Raw genomic sequence first — 22,530 nt, forward strand, 5'->3', positions numbered from 1 at the left:
CAAGGGAACGAGAGAACAATTTGGTTTTGCGCACGATCAGTATTTTGCTCACGCCACCAACGGTGTCAACAATATCATGCTGATGATGGATGGATGTTGATGAGGAGAGCGCGAGGGGGCTGCTGCTGAGAGGTGAACCAAGTGACCAGCGGACCGGCGGGGAGCAGTAAGTATCGTAGCGTCATACGTTATCGACCCTCATATGTTTTCGGTCCCCAACTTTGATTCCCGATTACCGCGAGATTGTGCAAGCTGCACCGGTGACAGAGAAGCTATGCAGTTTACCCACAGTCTGTAGTTTCATCAGGCTTAATCATCATTCATGCTGTGAAAAAAAGGTTTCCTGTCGTTGGTTACGCTCAAACATTTATAAAATGATTGATTTTTGGTACTAATCACTAGTAGTAGTGCATTATTATGCCAACATTCAAATGAGTCAAAGAAACATCCAACCTCGAAAGTTCAAAACAAAATTACTATCTGCTAGATTGAGTTTCATTCTGCTTTGGTCACTAGATGGATCACGTGAGGTGGTTACTATTTGGGATTCTATGGTGTGCCAATATGGGGAAAATATTAAAATATTTTAAGTGAAAATGACAACAATTTTTGTTGTTGGATTTACTGCATACTGTAAAAAATTCCGATAAGCTTTTCCTATATTAAGTCTACATTAAAGAGAAAATATCATAGATTGGTTTCTTATCTCCTGAAACCAAACATTACTGGTCTGAAATGGGGGGAAACGGATTGTTATGAAGTGTGTGTGTTTCAAGGGGGATGGGGTGTTTTTCGTTTCATGCCTTATGATATCTTTGGATTCTAATATAGTAGCCAAAATGCCTTAGGAAAAAAATGTAATTAAATTTGTTTTGTAGTAATTGAATAATATTTTTGATTTATTTTGCACGCCATACTAGCTTCTGAATATTCAATAAAATACCAACCAATGAAAGGTGTGAAAACATATGACATTGCTCCAATGTTGTGCATGCATAAGCACTGTTAATGGCGGACTGTCTCTCGCAACGTAAAACCAAAACTTTAAAAGTTCAACACACCATGAAGTGTAAGTGTTACTGTTAAAAAATTGGAGAGATGATTTGAAAAAAAAAAATTTAGTTTTTGATTGTGAACAATTTTCCTGTTATCCTACTGAAAACACATGACACCAGGATAATTAATGGTCAGGGGGTGATAAAAATAATCACATTCACAAAGTTAGGTTTTGAAATGATTTTGGGGTTGAACAAAGAATTGACTAGAGTGGGATTCGAACCAACGACCTCCGGATTAACGTGCCGGCGCTCTACCAACTGAGCTATCTAGCCCTTTATTGGCGGTGTCCCTATTTCGTCAATATCTTTGTTCGGGGGTGCCAGTCAGAAGCTAGGTTTTTAGTCAAAGTTAGGTTTTAGAGACCAAAGAAGTTTTATTGTTAACCTCAATGCTAAAGACCATGTGAACTTTGTTTACAATAAGTGCGACCTTGTGCATTTTGTGGCAGGCAAGATACTCATCTGTAACTAAACTGCACTGCCACCACCTGGGACTGGGTCTGGCATGTCTCTTGTCTGGGCATGGGCATGGAGGTAGTGGTCTGGGGCACTGCATGGGAAAGTTGACATTTTGAGTCATAATTTCCACAATTTCCGAGAGATATAAAACTAAAAGCTGGACAAGATTTGATACGTGCCCCGTACTTTTAGAAACAATAAGGCTCCCCTGTGACTGTGAGCAGGTTAGCCTTATTAATTAGTTTCTAGCTAGGTAGAAGTATGTGCCCCGGATAACTTTCCCTATGGCGTCACCACTTTTCACTCATTTTTACAAAAATCGCATTGAGGTAAATGAGGAGGCGCCTGCAGCAGAAAGTATACTTATATTATAACTTAGCAAGTCTGTCAAAATGGCAGTTTTGTAAAACATATCTGTTTGTGTATAAAAAGTAGCTGTGAATAACTCACCGATGAGAACAAACTGCATCAGTACAAGGAAAGCATGTGATACTTTGACAGCGAATGTATTCATTTTTACAATGTCCTTTTTATAAAACACCTCGCAAAAGTAATAGGCCCCAACGCTTAAAAAATGAACTCCAAATTTACCACAACCACGATTTTCATCGTCACTTCCGTCTTCTTGTTATGTACAACCTCTTTCTCAAGCTCTTTGACTATTTTGGACCATCGAGATACAAACAGCAATAGAGCATTTGATGCAGTGTCCAAAAGTGAGCAAAACAGTTTGGTTTTGCGCTTGATCTGTATTTTTTCTCACGCCACCATTTTTAAATTTTTCCTATTACAAAACACGATGTCCACAGATTTACATTAAACTTGCACAGTTTAAAGATTATGGTAGTATAAAGCATCCCGTGAAATTGTACTTACTGAGGTGCTGTAGTTTTGAGAAATAAAACTAAAAATTTTCGTCTTAGTTATACTTGATAGCATGTAAAAACGTGTTAACCAGGTATGCTATGGTTTTGGTATAATATCATAACTGATTAATTGGATTTTACATGCTAAAATAACTTTTGTCTTCCTGAGACGAAAATTATTTTGTGACTTGTTTTTACTCATTTCTCAAAAACTACACAACCTCAGTAAGTAATACTTGAAGGGGAGCTTTTACCTATCATTATCTTCAAACCCTGTAAGTTTAATGTAAATCTGTGGACACTTTGAAAAGGTACCCGAACGAGGATTCAGTTTTCTAGAAGAATAGAGATTATTAATTCCAAAGAAAAAAAAAATATCTTGGAAAAAGATGCAGTAAAATACTGAATTTATTTTTCTCTGGATGATTGCTTTATAGTATACTGGTTCACAATAATCTGAAAGCTTGTTTGAGTTTGATGTGTAACATGAATCTACTTTGTGTTCTTTCTTTACTAGACTACATTCGAGTGATATGAGAAGCATGTTGCTGATCCAGTCCAGCCATCACCTGACCCGTCTAGCCTGTAGATATCCTCTCTCATCTTTATCAGTCTACCATCGGAGTTACAGACGGTCAATAAGTACTGAACATCAAGACACTTTACCACAAGAGGCTAGGGTAGTAATATGTGGGGGAGGTATAGCAGGACTATCAGCAGCTTATCACCTTGCCAAACTAGGATTAAATGATGTGGTTCTTCTAGAACAGGGAAGGTTCGTAAATTTACATAAAAAGAAATCCATATTATTCTGGTATTTAGTGATTATAGAGTTTGCTATAAAAACACATTATAGTATTGCTTTATGTACCTAACAACAGTCATTTGCTGTTGGGTTGATGTGTTTGCCAGTTGACTTGCGGGAAGGGTTTATGGTCGTGAACATCCAGAGAATCCAGAAACAGTGATCTTGTGGGCTGTTCAATATGTCTTTTTCAGAGAGCCTGCATTTTCTATTTTATGAACTTGGCACCCATCATATGATCAAAACAATTCAAATCATAGTAAAACAGTTTGTGATGCATTAATTGCTGTGGTATCAGGCCTCATGGTATTCTCTACACTATTACCATTCTGGACTTTCATGGCTTCAAGTCATGCAAGTGAAATTCATTTGTTCCCTAAATTATGCCGTTCAAGTTTATCCATAATATTATGCAAATGTTACAGTTGTCTGCTTCCACATTCTTGGCTGATTGAGGGCAAATGAAGAGCAATAATCTCATTTCATTTGAACCAATCATCAGCAGATCATCATCAGGATAGGGCATCCCACAGGTTACAAGTCTTTTCAATTTCTTTCATGATTATTTGTTTCAGTTTGACATGTGGGACAACATGGCATGCAGCAGGACTTGTTGGTCGCTTAAAAATGAAGCCCTTGTTGTTTGAACTTGCTAATAGAAGTGCACGCCTATATGAGACATTGGAAAAGGATACTGGTCTCAGTACAGGTAGGCTATTGGACATACAGTGTACCGTAATTTGCCGTATAGGCCCCAGAAGTTTTTTTTTGAGAAAAATCAACTTATAAGTACAGGCCAAAAGGTGCAATAATATAAAAGTCTTATATAGCGCACGTATCTACCAAACAAGGTACTCAAGGCACTGAGTATAAACAAACTTTCAGAAAGATACATGTAGGTTATTGCAGTGATGAATACTGAGACCCAATTATGTAGCACCTTATAAGGGTTTACAAGGTGCTACGGCGCATACAGCTGCCACAGCCAGGAACACCGGGGCGAACCCCTTCTCTTTTCGGTAAGTGCCCTGTGTTCTTTTACGTGTGTTACACAACACATGGGACCAACGGCTTTACGTCCCATCCGAAGGACGAAGCAATGGTTAAGTGTCTTAAGTGTCTTGTTAAGGACACAAGTGTCATGGCTGTGGATTCGAACCCACACTCTGCTGATCAGAAACACCAGAATTTGAATTCGGTGCTCTTAACCGCTCTGCCAAACATCATTCTTTTTATGTACTGTTTGTACATTTTTTGAAATGTTGTCCATCAGAAAATACTTAACTTAAAAAAAAAATATAAAAATGAAATTGCAATTTAAATTAATGCATGTTTTAAAAAGTGAGCAATATATTTACAGAGTCGTTATACTATTAGGCAATGAGAAAACAGGTCTTCTACCGTTGGTATAATGAATAGTCCATGACACATTTACTTTACTAATGCCCATATAGCAAGAGTTTGGTCTGGCATACTCGGCCTTGTCCACATTAGCGGCTACAGCTACGGCTATGGCTAGGTTTCTGCATCATCATGAGTCGAAGTAGCCATTAGTAACAGGTGTAGCCGAATGAGTCTGGTTCTGATTTGCCTGTCTACATGTATATAGTGTATGTACTAGACAGATTGTATGTCATTTGTTTTTGCCTGATGTTAGGATCATAAATGAACACTAAATAAGAATCATTGTATTAGTATCAATTGTATGCTTATCATTCTGTCTTTGATGTTTATATTACAATAGGTTACAAGAGGACAGGTTCCCTCATGGTGGCTCAAACCAAGGATCGAATGACAGATATCAAACGGAATGCAGCAATAGCAAAGTATGTATCAATTCAGGAATAATAGTACAAGGACTGGCTCTCGCGGTAGTGACTTGGCTTAGTGGCTAGTCACTGTTACTGGATTGAAACAAAGGCCAGTCACCAACAATTAGGGAATAACAGTGCGAGTACCCAGTCTTCACTGCGTGGTTATGACCGGGTTGGTGCCTCCGGCTCGGTCCGTTAACAGCGCCAGCCACCAACCAAGGTCATTACCACGCAGTGAAGACCGGGTACGAACACTGTTATTCCCATTAATAAATAAATACCTTTTGTAGCAAATTAAACGGCTAAAATTGTCAAAATTTTGTGACTTTTCTCTCAGCGATTCTTCCAGACATGTTCAGGGGCCATATTTGAGCTTTTGATGGTTCCCATCTCTTTCGTGCGTTAATCACATTACTGATCTTTGAGACCAGTGACTCTTTTTAATAATGGTCTGTTCAACGCCTTCACTGGGGTCAAAGGAAGCAAATGATTGGACGATAGCTGTTCTTTGTGCACTAAAACACGCGCATGAGCTCAGTGTCAGTTTGTACGCGCGCACCTGTTACACGCGCGCACTCAAGATTGATAGATTTTCAGCGCGCGTGCGCGAAGTTGCAATGAAACTAACAGGGATATAAATAAGCATGCGACACAGTGCAACGCGCAAGGTTTACACAATGTATGCTGATTCAGTGGCCACTTATTCGCTATTTTCCTAAGCCAGTCTTTATACCCTTGTTAACACTCCCACACTCGACTGGGTTTTGACCAATCAGAGACTTGAAACTTTCCAAGGTATTTATTAATGATCATTATTACACAGTGAAGATTGATATTCCTTCAAACGATGAAGAGTGTTAGTCCTATTAACTTTTTTGGAGGTGAATTTGCATAATTGTCGCTCACTGAATAAGAGGTAGAGCAACATTTATGCCACTTTAAAAAACTTGCTCATGAAATCGTTTGAAAAAAAAAGCTCACTGTGAGTGTATGTTGTGTGTTATAAAATTCTGAATGAAAAACTGGCTGCTATGCATATGTATGTATTGATAATATGTGCCTTGTATTAGACAGAAAGGGAATTTCCCTGGGAACATGGAAAACAAAAATGAACAAACTGATGACGCCAAGTAGCAGTGACCTGGCAATGGAGATGGGGCTTAAAATTAGCAATAAAGTGCCACCAGGTTTGATATTATTGTTGTACACAGACAGAGCCGAAAAAAAGACCCTGTTTCCTAGGCAAATTAGCACGTTTAAAAAAGTATTATGCAGTATGTGTTTTTTTTTTCACTGGAAGGTGATTTTGTTATTAGATTTTAATAAGTTAAAATCTAAGAAAAACTATAAATAAATAGTGAACTTAAAGGTACAACCATGTGTAAATCCTGAGGGTGAGTGTTGGCTCTTAAAAGAGTCGGTTTGGTCTTGACGTTTCAAACAGTATACTCTGCTCGTCCTCAACCCTAAGAGATTTACGCATGGTTGTACCCGCAAGTTTACTATTTATTTATAGTTTCTTCTTATTTCTCCACACCATGCAAAGCTTTACTATTTATTTATAGTTTCTTCTTATTTCTCCACACCATGCAAAGCTTCAAACAACACTTAAGTAAAAATGTGTTGCTCTTCTTGAATGCTTTTATGCTATTGTAGATTAAACAGATGACCTCTCAACTATCTCATATAGAACAAGAAAACTAGAGTTCCATTTGTTGACACCATCAGAAATCTGCTCCTTAGTGCCATGGATAAGAACTGATGATCTTGAAGGAGGGTTGTATGTACCTGAAGATGGAGTGACTGATCCCACTAATACTGCACTGTCACTAGCCAGAGGTGCCAAGGATAGAGGTACAGGATTCAATATTAATTTTTGTTTTTTACCCATACACTGATGTGTGTTAGCACTGTATACTCAGTACTTTCCCGAGTCCTGTGAAAAAATATCACAGGCATTTTACGTGGGATTCGAACCCACGACCCTTGCAATTCTAGAGCAAGGATTCAATTTAAATTTCACTTCAGATATGTGGCTGATGCAAGTACATGTAATAGAGGTTTCGCAAGCATGCGGATACAGATACAGATACGGATATGGTCACCGTATCCGTTCACGTAAGTCGCGTGTTGGATTTTGTTTCGCAAATTATAGGTACGTGTCACTTGAGTGCGCTCGCTTTCATCATGAGCGTTTTTTTCTGACAAGCATGACCTATAGAGCCCCCGTGTTTTAAGCACTGCATCTACTCATCGTTTGCTGGCAAGTGACTAACAATTTTCTATCTGTATCAAGCACAATACCAGTGAAAGCAGTTCCGTGGGAAATGTTTTTGATCTGGGACAAAAAGACAGCTAATTAAAAGGCTGCAAAACAGTATCTGTTTTTCTACGACGTGTATGAGCTTCCATAGATCTTCTGCTGTCGCTGCACTGTCAGGGACATTGGACCAGATTGGGTTTCTAGACTTAAGTCTAGGCCTAGGGTGGAAGTCAAGGTCTCTGAGGAGAGGGAGCTCAGGGTTAGATCGCATCTTACAGACCAGTCTAGATGTGGCTACCTGCAAGGTAATGAGAGATGACACAATTCGGACTAATAATGTTTTATTATCTGATTTGTAATTAGGTGTGAAGCTGATAGAGGGAGTGAAAGTGAAGGAAGTTATATCCAAGAATGGCAGTGTGTCTAGAGTTGAGACATCACTAGGTTCTATCAAATGCCAATATTTTGTCAATGCTGCAGGACAGGTAAGTAACAGTGCAATAACTTTTTGTTTGGGGTGGGGGGGGGGGTAGGGCAGTTCGACATCATGGGAACTCCGTCGGTACCTCATTGGTCATGGGTTATTGTTAGCAATCCATGACCAATCACCATACAGTGAAGCTCAGACTAATGAAGCATGTATGGTACCTATTGTACTTATGTGTAACTCAACGACACTCAAAGCAGGATTCTTGTTGCCAGACTATTGGATCAGTTCGTCCAACACATGCAGATTGCAATTATCATGAGTAGTACATAACCTGTCGGGATTGAAGTTCAGGGATGAGATTCTCCCGCCTTTTGGCGGAATTCTGACTTTCTGAATTTGAAAACCGTCTTTTTTTTCCAGTTCCGACTTTTTAAAAATCTCCGACTATGGCAAATTCAGTACTGAACCTTACACTTTCCAACCTTTAAATTGACAATAAAAAATACAAGTTTTGAAGATTTTGAATTGAAATAAAATAGTTTTGATTACTATTTTTAGCTTTAAGTGTGTTACAGGGTTCGAAAATAGTGGTCCCCGGTCGCCAAATGCGAGTGAAAACAGCGTTGGCACGGTCGGACGAGTCAAAACCCAAATGGCAAACGCGCGAGTCTAACATAGCCAGTCGAGCGAGTCAAATATTTGTACCTTTTAACATGGAAATGAGGGTTCAGTGGCAAAATCCCAAATAAAACTTTAACTAAAGCTTTTACAATAGTCAGTTTAACAATTCTAGATACTTGCTAGATTTAATCAGGATCAGGATCTGAATTTCTATCTTTCATTTCAGAATACATGTTGTCGTACAATCATTGAAAACATGATGCACAAACCACTTGGTGCAATTAGTAATTGAGTATCCACACACAGTCGCCCACATAGTCCATGCAGCACATAAAGAACACACATAGTCGTCCAAAGTCCATTCTGACCAACATTCCCCACGCTGTGATTGGCCGTTGATGGCTGTTGATAACTGCATAATTCATGACCTTCTTGACTAAATGCAGTGCACTTTTACGATTGGAGTAAAGAAGTGCTGCACGTTGTGCATAATGCCTGTAGACTGTGCACAATGTACAGCCTTGGAGGATAATAGCATGGACAACTTTTGCCAACAGAGGGCGTTGCGGGGCAAAGTTCATTGAATTATTTCTCGTTGATTCATGAAGATTTTGTTGCAAACAGAGTTCAAAACATGTTCAAATGTTAATGGAAAAGGAATAAATTAAGGTATTAATTAAGAGATAAAATCCTCTAAAAACAAAATTTTAAGGGGCTTCACTTCCTTTTTTTTCCCCCACGAATTTTTTGGGTGTAAATATATGCGGGCTAGTGAAAAAACCTGTGCGCGATTGAGAATTTTGGTTTTTGGAAAAAAAAGGTGAAGGGAATGGGAGACTTTTTGAAAGCTCTGCCACTAGAGGGCAGCAGACCTACCAGGTAAGGGTGCACAACTCCTATAGCAAACAATGGTAAATGCTAAAAATTCAAAAATACTCAAAAAATATTTAGAAGTCTCTCAGCCTCTTGAAAATTAAATCAGATACATTGTCATACAACTAAACTTCAGATTTCTTCTCAATTTTTGGTAGGTCAGCATTTTGGAATTTTTGCTAATTACCCTAGAAGAAACTCTCCCAAAAACTCATGCACACCACTTGTTATCCTTGGGGAACTCATGTCCAGTACGTCCTGTTCCAGAACAGTTTGGTTTATGCTGGCAATGTGTTATGAAAAACAAAATACAGTTTGGCTAAATCTAAAATACAAAATCAAAAACACGCAAAACACAAGGTATTTGCTGTCAGTGACCGTCACTCATGCTTCTCCTATTCCTAAGTTGTTGACATTACCTGGTGAAGAGCGCCCTCTCTTGGTGATTGGCAGATAGTCTAAAGTTTCCCATTCACCTCCAGTGATGAACAAATTTCAGTCTTTTTCAATTTTTCAGAATCTCATCCCTGGAAGTTGCTCTCATCCGTGATTTGTCAATTTAGTGGTAGATTGGTCAAACACTTTGGCAGGGCAGCATTTAATTTTAAGAGAGCGGCTTGCCTCCAAAAACCCACATGTGGAGAACACCTATGTATATACATGTGCATTCTCAAAGGTTTTTGAAGTGGCAGTATTGAAGGGAAGTTTGATTGTAATTAATGTATGCCTTGTGACGCAGTGTTTCCCCTGCCATACTACTGTGAGGCACACCATCTTACTGTTTTTTATGCAGCTGCCTGGTCTTTGATGTAGTTTCAGGCCATGATGTGTGGGTGTTGAGGCTATGTGATCATCTAATTGCAAAGACACACTCTCTGAGTTCAAGTAAACGGTGATGATCTATAACCCCTAATTCTATTCCCCTATTGGAGAGTGCAAACAAATTGCCTTATTAAACAAATAAAACACTATAAAAAGAAACTGATATGGAAGACCGGAAACTAGAATTCATTAGACTAAGCAATTTTTTCATTATTGTTTCTTACAGTGGGGCAGAGATATTGGACTTTGCAGTAAACCTATGGTCAATGTACCTATGCACACCACTGCACACATGTACCTAGTAACCAAAGAGCTCGCTGGAATGGATGTCAATACACCATGTATGTATGAGAAGTAATAGGTGATTGGACAGACATAGATTGTTCATTCTGGCTGTATATAATAGTTATGTAGTTTCAAATGTTATGTCATACTTCAACAAAAGAAAACATTTTGTATGCACTGGAGTTACATGGTTATGTAGATAAGCACACACAAATATATACCCACTCCCACTTTTAAACTGCGTCATTGCATCCACAAACATATTTAAAATATTGAATTGACTAGTTTTGATGATGCAGGTTTAGATAAAAATATAACTTGGAGATTATTTCCTGCAAATTTTTGTTTGGCCATTTGTTAGAGGCTGTTACGATAACACTATGTTCCAGAGCGATGAGGCTTTGTACATGAAGCAGTCATACTGAGCAATCAGGTTGATTTGTTTACCATTGGTAACACTAAGAATCAGATTGATTACTTATTGCAGATGTACGAGACTTTGACAGTGGTAACTATCTCCGTGAATGGAGTGGAGGTTTAATGTGTGGAGCATACTCTCCAAAAGCAAAACCCATATTCCATGATGGAATTCCTGAGCATTCTGAATTCCTGTCTCTTCCTGAAGATTGGGATCACTTCCGTAAGTTAAATGCTTTTCTCCGCTCTGAGGGTAACTCTCTGTTAAAGCCACTATACACTTTCGGTAAACAGTATTGTCCAAGTCCCACACTTCGTGTATCACAATTTATATTGTTCGTGTAAAACAACAAACCTGTGAAAATTTAGGCTCAATCGGTCATCGGAGTCGGGAGAAAATAACGGGAAAACCCACTCTTGTTTCCGCGCGTTTCGCCGTGTCATGACATGTGTCTAAAAAAATCCGTAATTCTCGCTAACGAGAATTTATATTGTTTTACCGTTTTCTCAAAAAGTAAAGCATTTCATGGACTAATATTTCAAGAGAAGTCTTTCACCATTGCCTTCTGTAAACCCTGTAAATTATTTGTAAATCTGTGAACTTTTTTTGTTTTTTCTGTACCGAAAGGGTCCAATGGCTTTAAGTAACAAAATTAAACATATAAGAGATGTTAAATTTGCATCGGGGATAAAGAATATAAATTTTGGTTTTTACCCATATACACCGATGTGCGTAGCACTGTATACTCAGTACTTTCCTGAGTCCTGTGAAAAAAATCACAGGCATTTTACTCGGGTGGGATTCGAACCCACGACCTTTGCAATTCTAGAGCAGTGTCATACCAACTAGACCACCGAGATTGCCCGGTAGCTAGAGGCAGTTCGAATCCTATGTTTTAGCAGGGGGTACTGCAAACGATTTAATAGATGTTAAATTTGCATCGGACGAGTTGGTCTATAAAAATGTGTTTGAAACCGTTTGTTATAAAATGCATATGGTTGGAAAGATGTTTTAAAAGTAGAATACAATGATCCACACAAATTTGCCTCGAAATTGCGTGGTTTTCCTTTTATGTCGCGAACTAACACGGTCGGCCATTTATGGGAGTAAAAAATTTTACTCCCATAAAGGGCCGACCGTGTCAGTCGACCGTGCAATTTCGAGACATGTTTGTGTGGATCATTGTGTTCTACTTTGACAACATCCTTCTATCCATATGCATTTTATAACAAACGGTTGCAAATGTTTTTCAAAGACCAACTCGACCAACCAAAGCAACGTGTTCCTTTAAAGTATTTGAAAAATGAGTTTCGGAGCATTATTCTCTATTCACAAAAGTTTTGGGAGACATATTATCTATCTCTTTATGAAGTCTCTCATGTTTCATATAATTATAAAGATTCCAATCACTCTTTGTTTTGTCTTTGTTGTTTCTATATTACCAAATAGAGTACCATTTAGATGGGTTTTTACATCGAGTACCAGCAGCTGAGAAGATGGAAGTACGCCAATTATTTACTGGTCCAGAATGTTTCACTCCAGATGCAAACTTCATCTTTGGTGAAGCCCCAGAGGTATATTAATGATACAACAGGCATGATATCCTTAGTTCATTTGATTCTTTGAGTCCTACATGTACAGGGATGCTTGCTTGCATAACCAATGCTTGCATATCCATGCTTCTTGTACTTGGAGCATCACGTAAATCAGTCTGGTACCAATTCATTTAGCAATTGATCGTACCTGTTATTATAATGTTGTTGAGGGAACCTAATAAAACCTAGTTTTTGAACCCAAATGTTAATAAAGGTGCTCGATCCTGTTAGATTTTAACAATGCAAATCATGAACGCAATTATGAGAGCGTGCACAACTTCTCAAAAAGAAAAGTTCACTCTCGAAAATCATTTGATTTACTCCCAAAACATGTAATGTTTCAGGCAACCATGTCCATGGAGGTAGAATAGATAGCAACTTAAACCGAATACAGCAACAAGGCAAGCTCCGAACGTAGCAATGTATGTATTTAGGGACGCTGAAAACAACAAAGCGTTTCACACATGCACAGTCCATGTGCACTGTGCATGACTTCACAACAACGAAGACGCTCACAAAATAGTATTCTGCGAGGAGAAAAGCGTGCCATTCGTAGCGAATCTGAAAATTGGCACCTCGAATTGCAGTGTCTAATCCACCTTTGTGTTTACACTTGTATTTGAATCCACATTGCCGGACCTTAATCCACCAATTGCCGGATTCAACCCTCCTCGAAAGGTGGATTAAAATTGCCGGATATGGACGCGGGTCTGACCCGGTATTTTTGCGGTTACACTTGCCGTTAATCCACATTGCCGGATTTGTTCCGGGTCTGATCCGGCTTTCGGGATTTAGTGTAAACGCGGTCCATGTTATGTATATTCTGTTCCAGCGTGAGAATCCCTCAAACCACAGTTGGGACTGGTCACTGGTCTGTGTGCACTCTTATGCACTCATGTAGCTGTCTGCTACCAAAGTGTGTCTTGTGTTAACACTTGTAGAATGTTAGGAAGTAAAGAAAACATTAATCTATATGTTTCAGATGAAGAACTACATTGTGATGGCTGGATTCAGTTCACTTGGTATAACAATGTGTGGTGGTCTTGGGGAGATGTTGGCTGAGTTGATTGTGTTTGGTGAATGTTCATTGGGATACTGGCTTGTTGACCCTCACCGTTTCTCACCACAGCAAAATAACAAGACGTACCTACAAGACAGGGTCACTGAAGTAGAAGGTTAGTCTTATTGCAAAGTTCTATACATTGTAACTTTGAAGTGTTGTATATGGGATTGACCCTTGACCTGTTATTATGAAGAAGCTGATTAATGCAAAGCTTGTTCTTTGTACTCAGGGAGTGTCTACAAACTACAATACCCACACAGGGAATTCACTACAGGAAGAAAGCTGCGATGCTGCACACTGTACAACCGCTTAGCCCAAGAGGGGGCAGTGTTTGGTCAGTCCATGGGCTTAGAGAGACCAATGTGGTATATGGATCAGGATAATGAAGGTGAGTTTAATTGTGACTCACTGTCATTTAGCCCAAGAGAGGGCAGTATTTGGTTTAGAGAGACCAGTGTGTTATACATGTATATGGTGGTCATCAAGCATTCTAACTTCACTACCCAAGTGATTTACATAAAGACTTTGAACTCCTGCATGCTGCCTGAAGTATAATGGCGCATAGTTGTGCATTCAGAAAGTGATGGATTTGCACATTACGAAGGCCAACTTTACACTGTGAGGTCAAGTGGGAACTATTCATATGGATCAAAATGATATAGTGCCACACATCTACATGGCCACAGAAGTGACAATATACACATAATGACTGTATGTGTGTGCAGTGTGGACTAATCCATTCAACTATATTTCATTTCAAAAACAGAGTTTGTTGAGAAAGTTGTTGATGGAGCGTTTAGTAAGCCATCTTGGTTTGCTCAGGTGAAGGCAGAGTACTGGGCATGCAGGGAGTCTATATGTCTAATGGACATGTCACCTTTCACTAAGTTGGAGTTACAGGTAAATAGTGTTTCTATAAATCGCTCAAGCAGAAAGTATCGATCAACAAATGTGAATGCTTAGAACTTTTGTTTAAATAGTAGGGAAATTGTGATGGGAGTAAAAGCTTATAAGAGCGATTTCCATGTGCAAGCTTTTGTGCTGAATCGCTTGATGTAATTTAAACCAGATTCAACTGAAAGACTGAAACCATCAGATACATGTCAAATCACACTGTGTTTGATAGCTTTAAAGTGCAATTTTTTTTCTTCAAATTTCAACAATGTTTGATGCTGTCACATTTTAATATTATATAATATTTATTTTGAAATATTTTTTTTATAAAGAATTTTTAGTTCTTGCCTGAATTTTGATGATATTTAATCAACTTCTTCTTGGATACTTGGTAGTGTCCATAAGACTGGACGTAGAGCCAAGGGACTGCTTGTCCATGAGGTTGTGTCTATGATGATGATGTGGAATGTACCGGGGTTAATTGTTTTTGCTGTCCTGAACGCAGTGAATCCTGGGGGAGTGATCTCTGCAATGAAGATGTGGTCTTTTAAATGGGATTCAGTGATTATGATTACATCAGGCTTGTGGTCATCAATGAATAGCTCGAACTTGTTGTACAGGTCATCACAGTTGATAACAGAACACTTGAGATTATGTCGACGCCTACTAAAAGTATTGTGGGAGTCAGGGGGCTTAGTCGGAGATGGCGCAGCAACTGGGTCTCCCAATTCTTCATGTACAAGAGTGTCTTCAAGGACGCTAAAAGAGTTGGATGTGTTGGAGTCTGACATGGGCTGTCTTCAAGGACGCTAAAAGAGTTGGATGTGTTGGAGTCTGACATGGGCTGTAAACCAGGGAGGCTGATGTTAGGTTGGCCACATTGATTACAAAACCATGTATCGCTGGATGATGCATATATGTTCGATGCTACACTGCTCGCATTGAATACAGTTTTGGCCCCACTTGGCAGCAGCTTTGCAGATGACACATGGACATTTGACGGGACGAGGACCTGGATTTTGTTCAGTATCCCCGGCGAGTAGCAGTAGCCATTAGGTCTGATATATTAGAAGAACAAAACGTTAGTCTATGTGGTTGTAATTTCATGGAACAGGAAACTTCTTCAAGGGAACCAGATCCAAAGTTAATATTGAGGGATGAAAATATGAGCTCATAACTTGTATAGTTCATACCAAGTTGGTCTATCCAATGAATCAGGATGTTGGGGGAAGAGTTCTCAAACTTCGCCTTACCGTGGACGTCTTGGTGTAAATTCTCACTTTTGTGCTGGTGGTTGCCTACCGAGCTGATCCGCAGTAGACTCAGCAACACGAATGCACAGGTGAAGGTACATTACAATAAAAACATGTCTGGAAAAGTCTAAGCAGTATTGAGGATGAGAGATATGTGGATATAAATGGAAGGATCTCGCCTTACATAAAGTAGATTGTCCAGAAATGATATTACAGCACCAAAGATTCAATAAATATCAGCTAGTGGATGATGAAGTGAAGATCAAAGGCGTGGCATTAAGGGGAACAGAGGCTGACCACCTGACTAGTACTATGCATGCTATAGTGCACACTGTGTGGCGGGAAGCAAGTCTGTCTGTATGTAGACCATGTAAGCTGTAGGAGGGTTAAGCAAACTAGCTCCAAAAATCACCAAAGTCGCCCACTAAATTCCATATAAACATCAAAAGATGGAGATAGCGCTGGGAAATTGGAGGACTGAAGATGGTTGGTGAAAAAAAGTGTGATTAACTGGCAAAAAAATGAAAGATTTTGAGGGATGTGGTTCATGACACGTCTGCATCCGCTCATGGACATCTATATGAGAACCAGCATAGAATGTGCCAATATGACTGGCGCAAAAAAATCTTATGTGGAATGTACCGGGGTTAATTGTTTTTGCCGTCCGTTGTTGTCATGTTTCAATTTTCACTCTGAAATAGAATGATACTTGACCATGAGGTTAGGAGACTTAACTAGAACTCTATCTATTGGGAAATGGGTGCATCACAAAACTCATTTTGACCTTAGAACCCCTTTAAATAGATGTATTTCCTGAATGCCAACATGGAGTGAATAGGAGATACATTCTCATGTCAGGTGTAGTCACATTAAAGACTGATTAGAAAGTAAGAAACTTACTCTTGTCAGCTTGCACCTTACAATGATACTCACCATTTCACCATACATCATGCAAATGCCGCTTACAGTTTATATAGATTGGTCTTTACAATCTTAAAGATTCTTGCCGGTGAGGGTTTTAGAGATGACTTTAATCTACATGTACCCGGCCACGCTTATTTCAAACACGTTCAAAATAAGCGTGGGAAGAGCATGTAGCTTCCCGACCTAGGAGATCCCACCCCGACCAAACCACGCTCATGGAGATGCTCCCACGCTTGGCCCATGATTGGTCCGTGGTTGGCCATGCTCTCTGCCATTTTTCCATCGTAGTTGAAGTGGCATCTAAATGTACATGTGAACGAGGTATAACCACAAGGGAAACTGACTGGTTAAATTTCAATAATAATCATTTATTCATTTATTATGCACAAAGTTCATAAAAAATATATGTTAACTTGTTGCAAGTATTCTGAGAACATTTACTAAGAGATTAAGGCTGCTAATGTTGTCAATAACAGTTTTTGTTTATGAATGTTGTGTCGTATAGGGAAGTGAAGCAAGTTCACTCTTACAAAGATTGTGCCCAAATAACATGGACTTTGCCATTGGTGGTGTAGTACACACTGGTATGCTGAATCAACATGGATGCTATGAGAATGATTGTAGTGTGGCCCGTATGGATCATGATAGGTGAGTAATGTTTACTCCAGTAAGAATGTAGGTTCACATTATATCAATGCATGGATTGCACCATGGGGAACACTCTTCAGCATATTGGGAGATTCACTTCAATGCATTTAATTATGGCCCTTTTTGAATCCACAGCTTTGGCTTTCAGAACCAGCTCAGGCTAGCTTGACACTTACACACTCAGGGCTTCAGACAAGAGGATGGAGCCTGAGGCTGAATCCAAAGCCAAAGCCGTGGTTTTGAAAAGGGCCTATGTGGTTCGGGTGACGTGTTGTGGCTGAGCGATTTAGTGCATCGAACTCTCGTTTTTGTTCCTGAGTCATCAGGGTGTTGGTTCAAATCCCAGTCATGACACTTTGAGCAAGACACTTAAATATAATTTCTGTTCACCACCCAGGGGTAAATGGGTACCTGTGAAGGTAGAGATGGTTCTTGTGATTGATTTAGCTTGGTGCACTAGTAGCACAGGCTGTATACTACCCAGTGAGCTGAGATGGTTTAAGGAATGAAATATATGGTGCAATGACCAACCAGGGGTAATAGTGTTCAAAATGCAGTTGGGCTTTATGGGAGTCAATATTATTATTATGCTGCCGAGGTACTCTGAGGGTAAACAGCTATAGTCACTGATGTTTTAAGAACACAGAAATCTGAGCCAGATGTGCTCTCAGTGGTCAATCTTTATTATTATTTTGGGAAAAACTTAATATTTTATTCTTTTCAGTTATTTTTTTTAATGACCCTGCATTTTATTTCTTTTATTTTGAACATTTTGTTATTGGTCTCTTTTACTTTTAGCTTCCTTGAATAAAATATCATGCTTTAATCCTTAATTTTTTGGGGGTTAAGTTGTAGGACCTGCGATATACTATAAACATTTGGACTGGCAGCGAGATAACTAGTATACGTCTATTCCCACGAGGGACTTTGAGTGACCAGAGCCTAGGGAAATAGGCCCCTCTTCTGGTCACTCACAGGCCTAGAGGGGGAATAGACATCCGCTAGTTACCGAATTGTGCCAGTCATTATGTGTTTTATAACACAGCTAGGTACTAAATGTCAAATAAGAACAGAAAAAGGAGTTTTGTAGTTGTTGTTCACGGTTCAAGTCAAGAGAGGGCGCTGTTACCGCGGGCACTATATTCAAAGACTAGTGCCCGCTCTGGTACTAATCCCGCAAAACTCGTGCGGGCGATCACTAGCCTATATTAGTTCATCCTACGTGACCGTGTTTCAGCCAACCAGAATACAGAATGAGCAAGAGGTGTATTCTAAATGTTCTTAATTCAGCTAGTAAGTGTGAAAAGTTTATGAATATATAGTTATTTTAGTTGATTTAACCTATGGATCATTATTTGGTGTGTAATTGATTTTCCATGCAGGTATTTCATCATCTGTCCTACCATCCAGCGTATTAAAGGCTTTAACTGGATCATGAAGCATCTACCTACTGATAGTTCAGTATCAGTGAATGATGTTAGTGGTCAGTATACTAGCCTGAATGTACTGGGGCCTAAAGCCAGAGAAGTCCTGCAGAAACTCACTACGACACCCTTGAGTACAGCCAGTTTCAAACCCTTTTCTTTTAAGGTAAACATATGTTGTTGTAATATATGATTTGAGACATTGCATGGTGAGGTATCAATATATATTTGGTTTGCGGTAACACCATGTGTGTATCTACTTGCCAGGTAGAGATTGTTTTTAGAGAATTGCTTGCTTTATTCTACTGCCGCGGAGTAGATTTATCGGATGTTCAGCAGACTTTTCAGTTCTGAAAAGAACTGTCCTGCTTTTTAACTACTAACCCTTGCGGAAGGTATAGAAAATAGACTAGACTACTACTTTAGCTTATAGGATTGTAATTAACTGTACTACCGCGGAGTCAGTTCTTGAATTGGTCTCAGCGTTTCGACTAGCTTGCTCTAGTCATCGTCATGAGACTGTTGTTGTTGTTGCTGCTTTTGTTGTTGTTGTTGCTGTTGGGGTTGTTAATGTTATTGTTGCAGTTGTTGTTGGTGGTGTTGTTTTTTTGTTTTTTGTTTTTTTGTGGAGTACCAGTTGATAAAACCAAAGTATAATCTTAAGGTTACTGTTCTTTTAAGCATAAATTAACATTACATATGAAAGATTGCTTTTGATTTTGCTAAAATTGATCTTGGATCTGATACTTTGAAGATTAACTCAGCCATTCATGCTGTCCCAGTGATGAGGATGTAAGTGGTTATTGAGGGTCAATGTAGATTCAATGGATATCTTTTTATTGGTTGAGTCTAATGGTAAACCAAACCATTCAAACTAAATGGTTCCATTTGGGCCCTGCCTTGTATGAAATCAAAATCAAATGTAACGTTAAAAATGTACACAATGTAGTTACAATTGATTGTCAATTATAAACCATAATCAGTCAGAACAATAAACCATTAATGCATAAATGAGTTGGGTCAGATAAAGAATCAAGTATTACTACCAGTATTAAGTATATTGTATTTAATATATTAAACAAATGGATGCATTTTAGTGCCTTGTCACAGAATATAACCATGAGGTGAATTCATTTCACAAGGCAAAGCAGAGTGAAATGAAAAATCCAGATATTACCAAGTGATTATATTCTGCTACATTGCATGAACAAAATGCATTCAATATTTGTTATTCTCACATGTAAATCCTTGTCATTTGAATTGTTTTCACAACAAAAACAAAATAGACACCGACTAAGAATCCTTCTAAACAAGATGGACAGGTTCATGAAGAAACCACTCTTATTTGCCGAGCCACGACCTTGCCTCATTTTGACAATCTAGCAGAGAGTGATTATTTATAGAAACATTACTGTGAGACGTCCAATAATTATCAACATTGGACAGGCACCTTTCCAATATTTAACTTTGGAGCGTTTGGCATGTTTGGTAGTAAAAACATGGCAGATTTATGAATGGTACATGACCCATGTTCCACCAATCAAATGACAAGGATCTGTGTGTGTGGTGTAAACTATCTGTTGATGTTTGAATTGAAAGTATTGTTATGATTTCAGGAGTTAAGTATTGGTTATGCTAGAGATGTACGAGCTATGAGTGTGACACACGCTGGGGAAGATGGAATGGTTTTACATATCCCTAATGAGGTAAGCTCTTCAACTTCAATTAGTATTATTTGTACTGATATTTGGACTAGTGTATACAGATTTCCTTGTCTGATGGTAAGGTATGTAGTCATTTTATTGATTGATGCTTTGTTTCAATTCAGATCAAATCAGAGTCTGATTGGGCATCTATTTTAAGGTGGAATCTAGCACCATTCATATTTTTGTTATTTATGTAATATATGACCTATAGTACCATTATCAAAGCCCCCTTAGGTATCCTATAGGCTAACCCAAGAGCGCAACTGCTGCACACTACCTGTGGTCACGCCACCATTGCTGGATCGCAGCAGCGCAATGTTTTGTACACGAGGGCATGGCTCTTGTGTTTTCCTCAATGATTTCCATACTTTCCCTTGCAGGACAGTTTGAATGGGAATAAAAGGGTGGTGAATAGTTCTTTCACAGCCGTTTAAAACCTTGCAGGGTCGAATTGCCGTGTGATAAAGGCCCTTTTTGGCTTGGGCCTTTATCACACGGCAATTCGACCCTGCAAGGTTTTAAACGGCCGTGAAAGAACTAGTTGCTACCCTTTTATTCTCTTAGTATTGACCCCTTGCACAATGTGCAGCACATTTACATGTGCCTATCCTATCCACTGTTTAGGAAGTCAAAGTGCGCACAACGGAATCAACCCCTAAGAGGTTGAATAGACAAACATTTTGTGTTCTGCGTGTGTTCAACGTCTGCAAGGGGTTATTAATGACCGAGTGAAGATAATAGGGAGGTTTCGCATGTGAACGGATACGCATAGGCATGCGTTTAGCTATCCGTAACCTACCTACGTGTAGCAAGCAGGATATCAGTGTCGTATGCACGTATAGCGAATAGTGAGTAGCATATGACGTCATAATGATGACGTATCCGTCGCACTAGCGTATCCAAGCGCATGCAAAACCTCCCTATTGACTCTGAGTAGACTGATTGATTGACTGTTTTTCTTTCTACAGTACGCTGTGCATGTTTATGATCTAATAATGAATGCTGGTAGTGACTATGGCATTAGAGCTGCTGGGTATCATGCATTAAGATGGCTACGTGTGGAGAAATTCTACACGTACTGGGGTGTGGATTTCAACAATGAACACACACCGTTTGAGATCGGGAGAGAGATGAGAGTTTATTTTGACAAGGTCAGTTTAGGGTCAATTGATTATTATTAACATGAAAGATATTATCAGTATGGTTACACATATTGGTCGTTCTCAAAGCTCACTTATCCAAAAAATTATGCAAGTACCCAACCGCCAGAGAATTATTTCTGTCTGAAATACTGTCAACTGGTCAAGGGCAAGATTTGATCACCCTTCACATTACCATTGCTCATTCTTGTTGCTGCAAAATTTAGATAATCAGAATGAATTTGTTTGACCAAAAACAAACTAACATCAAGAACAATCATGTATACTTTTTAATAGTAATTGAAAAACCTTACTTCAGCATGTTAATGACTCTGTACTGTTTCATAACATCTTGTTTCATGATTTGTCTTTCGACTGACAGGGAGTGGAGTTCATAGGTCGGGAAGCATTGCTGAAGCAGCAACGGGAAGGTGTGAAACGGCGTCTAGTTTCCTTCATCTTAGAGAACCACAATGTGGATAGAAATCTCTGGTGCTGGGGTGGCGAACCAATCTATCGTAATGGTCAACCAATGGGAGTGACCACCTCTAGTGGATATAGCCCATCATTAGGCTCAATGGTGTGTCTAGGTTGGCTTCATAATACTGACCCCCACTCTGGCCAATCTCAGGTGGTCACTCATGATTACGTTACCAAAGCTAAGTATGAGATTGATATATGTGGACAGATGTTTCCTGCAAAAGCCAATCTATATCCACCTAAACTAATGTCTAAGCAGCCACTACATGGCTAGAACTAAGAAGCCTGGCTGGACACCAGCCAAGCAGCCACTACATGGCTAGAACTAAGAAGCCTGGCTGGACACCAGCCAAGCAGCCACTACATGGCTAGAACTAAGAAGCCTGGCTGGACACCAGCCAAGCAGCCACTACATGGCTAGAACTAAGAAGCCTGGCTGGACACCAGCCAAGCAGCCACTACATGGCTAGAACTAAGAAGCCTGGCTGGACACCAGCCAAGCAGCCACTACATGGCTAGAACTAAGAAGCCTGGCTGGACACCAGCCAAGCAGCCACTACATGGCTAGAACTAAGAAGCCTGGCTGGACACCAGCCAAGCAGCCACTACATGGCTAGAACTAAGAAGCCTGGCTGGACACCAGCCAAGCAGCCACTACATGGCTAGAACTAAGAAGCCTGGCTGGACACC

At 39.4% G+C, this 22,530-nt stretch overlaps 1 protein-coding gene and 1 non-coding gene across 5 annotated transcripts; one reads left to right on the forward strand and one right to left on the reverse strand.

Moving 5' to 3' along the window:
* Window positions 1-62: 62 nt before the first annotated feature.
* Window positions 63-22,519, forward strand: LOC139951661 (pyruvate dehydrogenase phosphatase regulatory subunit, mitochondrial-like). 4 transcript variants are annotated; one of them, XM_071950634.1, is made up of 17 exons: window positions 63-166; window positions 2,901-3,158; window positions 3,764-3,897; window positions 4,933-5,014; window positions 6,693-6,856; window positions 7,629-7,750; window positions 10,238-10,352; window positions 10,784-10,936; window positions 12,164-12,288; window positions 13,292-13,484; window positions 13,602-13,760; window positions 14,139-14,272; window positions 16,949-17,091; window positions 18,474-18,681; window positions 20,132-20,221; window positions 21,190-21,372; window positions 21,743-22,519. In XM_071950634.1, exons 1-17 carry the CDS (start codon window positions 90-92, stop codon window positions 22,112-22,114), a joined length of 2,712 nt encoding a protein of 903 aa, XP_071806735.1. In that variant the 5' UTR covers window positions 63-89; the 3' UTR covers window positions 22,115-22,519. The 4 variants fall into 4 exon arrangements, with proteins under 4 accessions (XP_071806735.1, XP_071806738.1, XP_071806737.1 ...); XM_071950637.1 differs by lacking the exon at window positions 63-166 and adding an exon at window positions 243-338; XM_071950636.1 differs by lacking the exon at window positions 63-166 and adding an exon at window positions 308-327.
* On the reverse strand, window positions 11,500-11,573 carry Trnas-aga (transfer RNA serine (anticodon AGA)). The gene has a single exon. It is a non-coding gene; the product is annotated as a tRNA-Ser (tRNA).
* Window positions 22,520-22,530: the final 11 nt, after the last annotated feature.

Source organism: Asterias amurensis, chromosome 19 (genome assembly GCF_032118995.1).
Source record: "Asterias amurensis chromosome 19, ASM3211899v1".
NCBI lineage: Eukaryota > Metazoa > Echinodermata > Asteroidea > Forcipulatida > Asteriidae > Asterias > Asterias amurensis.

Excerpts from the sequence above, each read along its gene's own strand:
- LOC139951661 (XM_071950634.1), top strand. The coding sequence starts at position 90 with ATGGATGTTGATGAGGAGAGCGCGAGGGGGCTGCTGCTGAGAGGTGAA. Across the intron at positions 5,015-6,692 it reads CGGAATGCAGCAATAGCAAA|AACAAGAAAACTAGAGTTCC; the intron begins GTATGTATCAAT and ends TATCTCATATAG. Across the intron at positions 21,373-21,742 it reads TGAGAGTTTATTTTGACAAG|GGAGTGGAGTTCATAGGTCG; the intron begins GTCAGTTTAGGG and ends TTCGACTGACAG.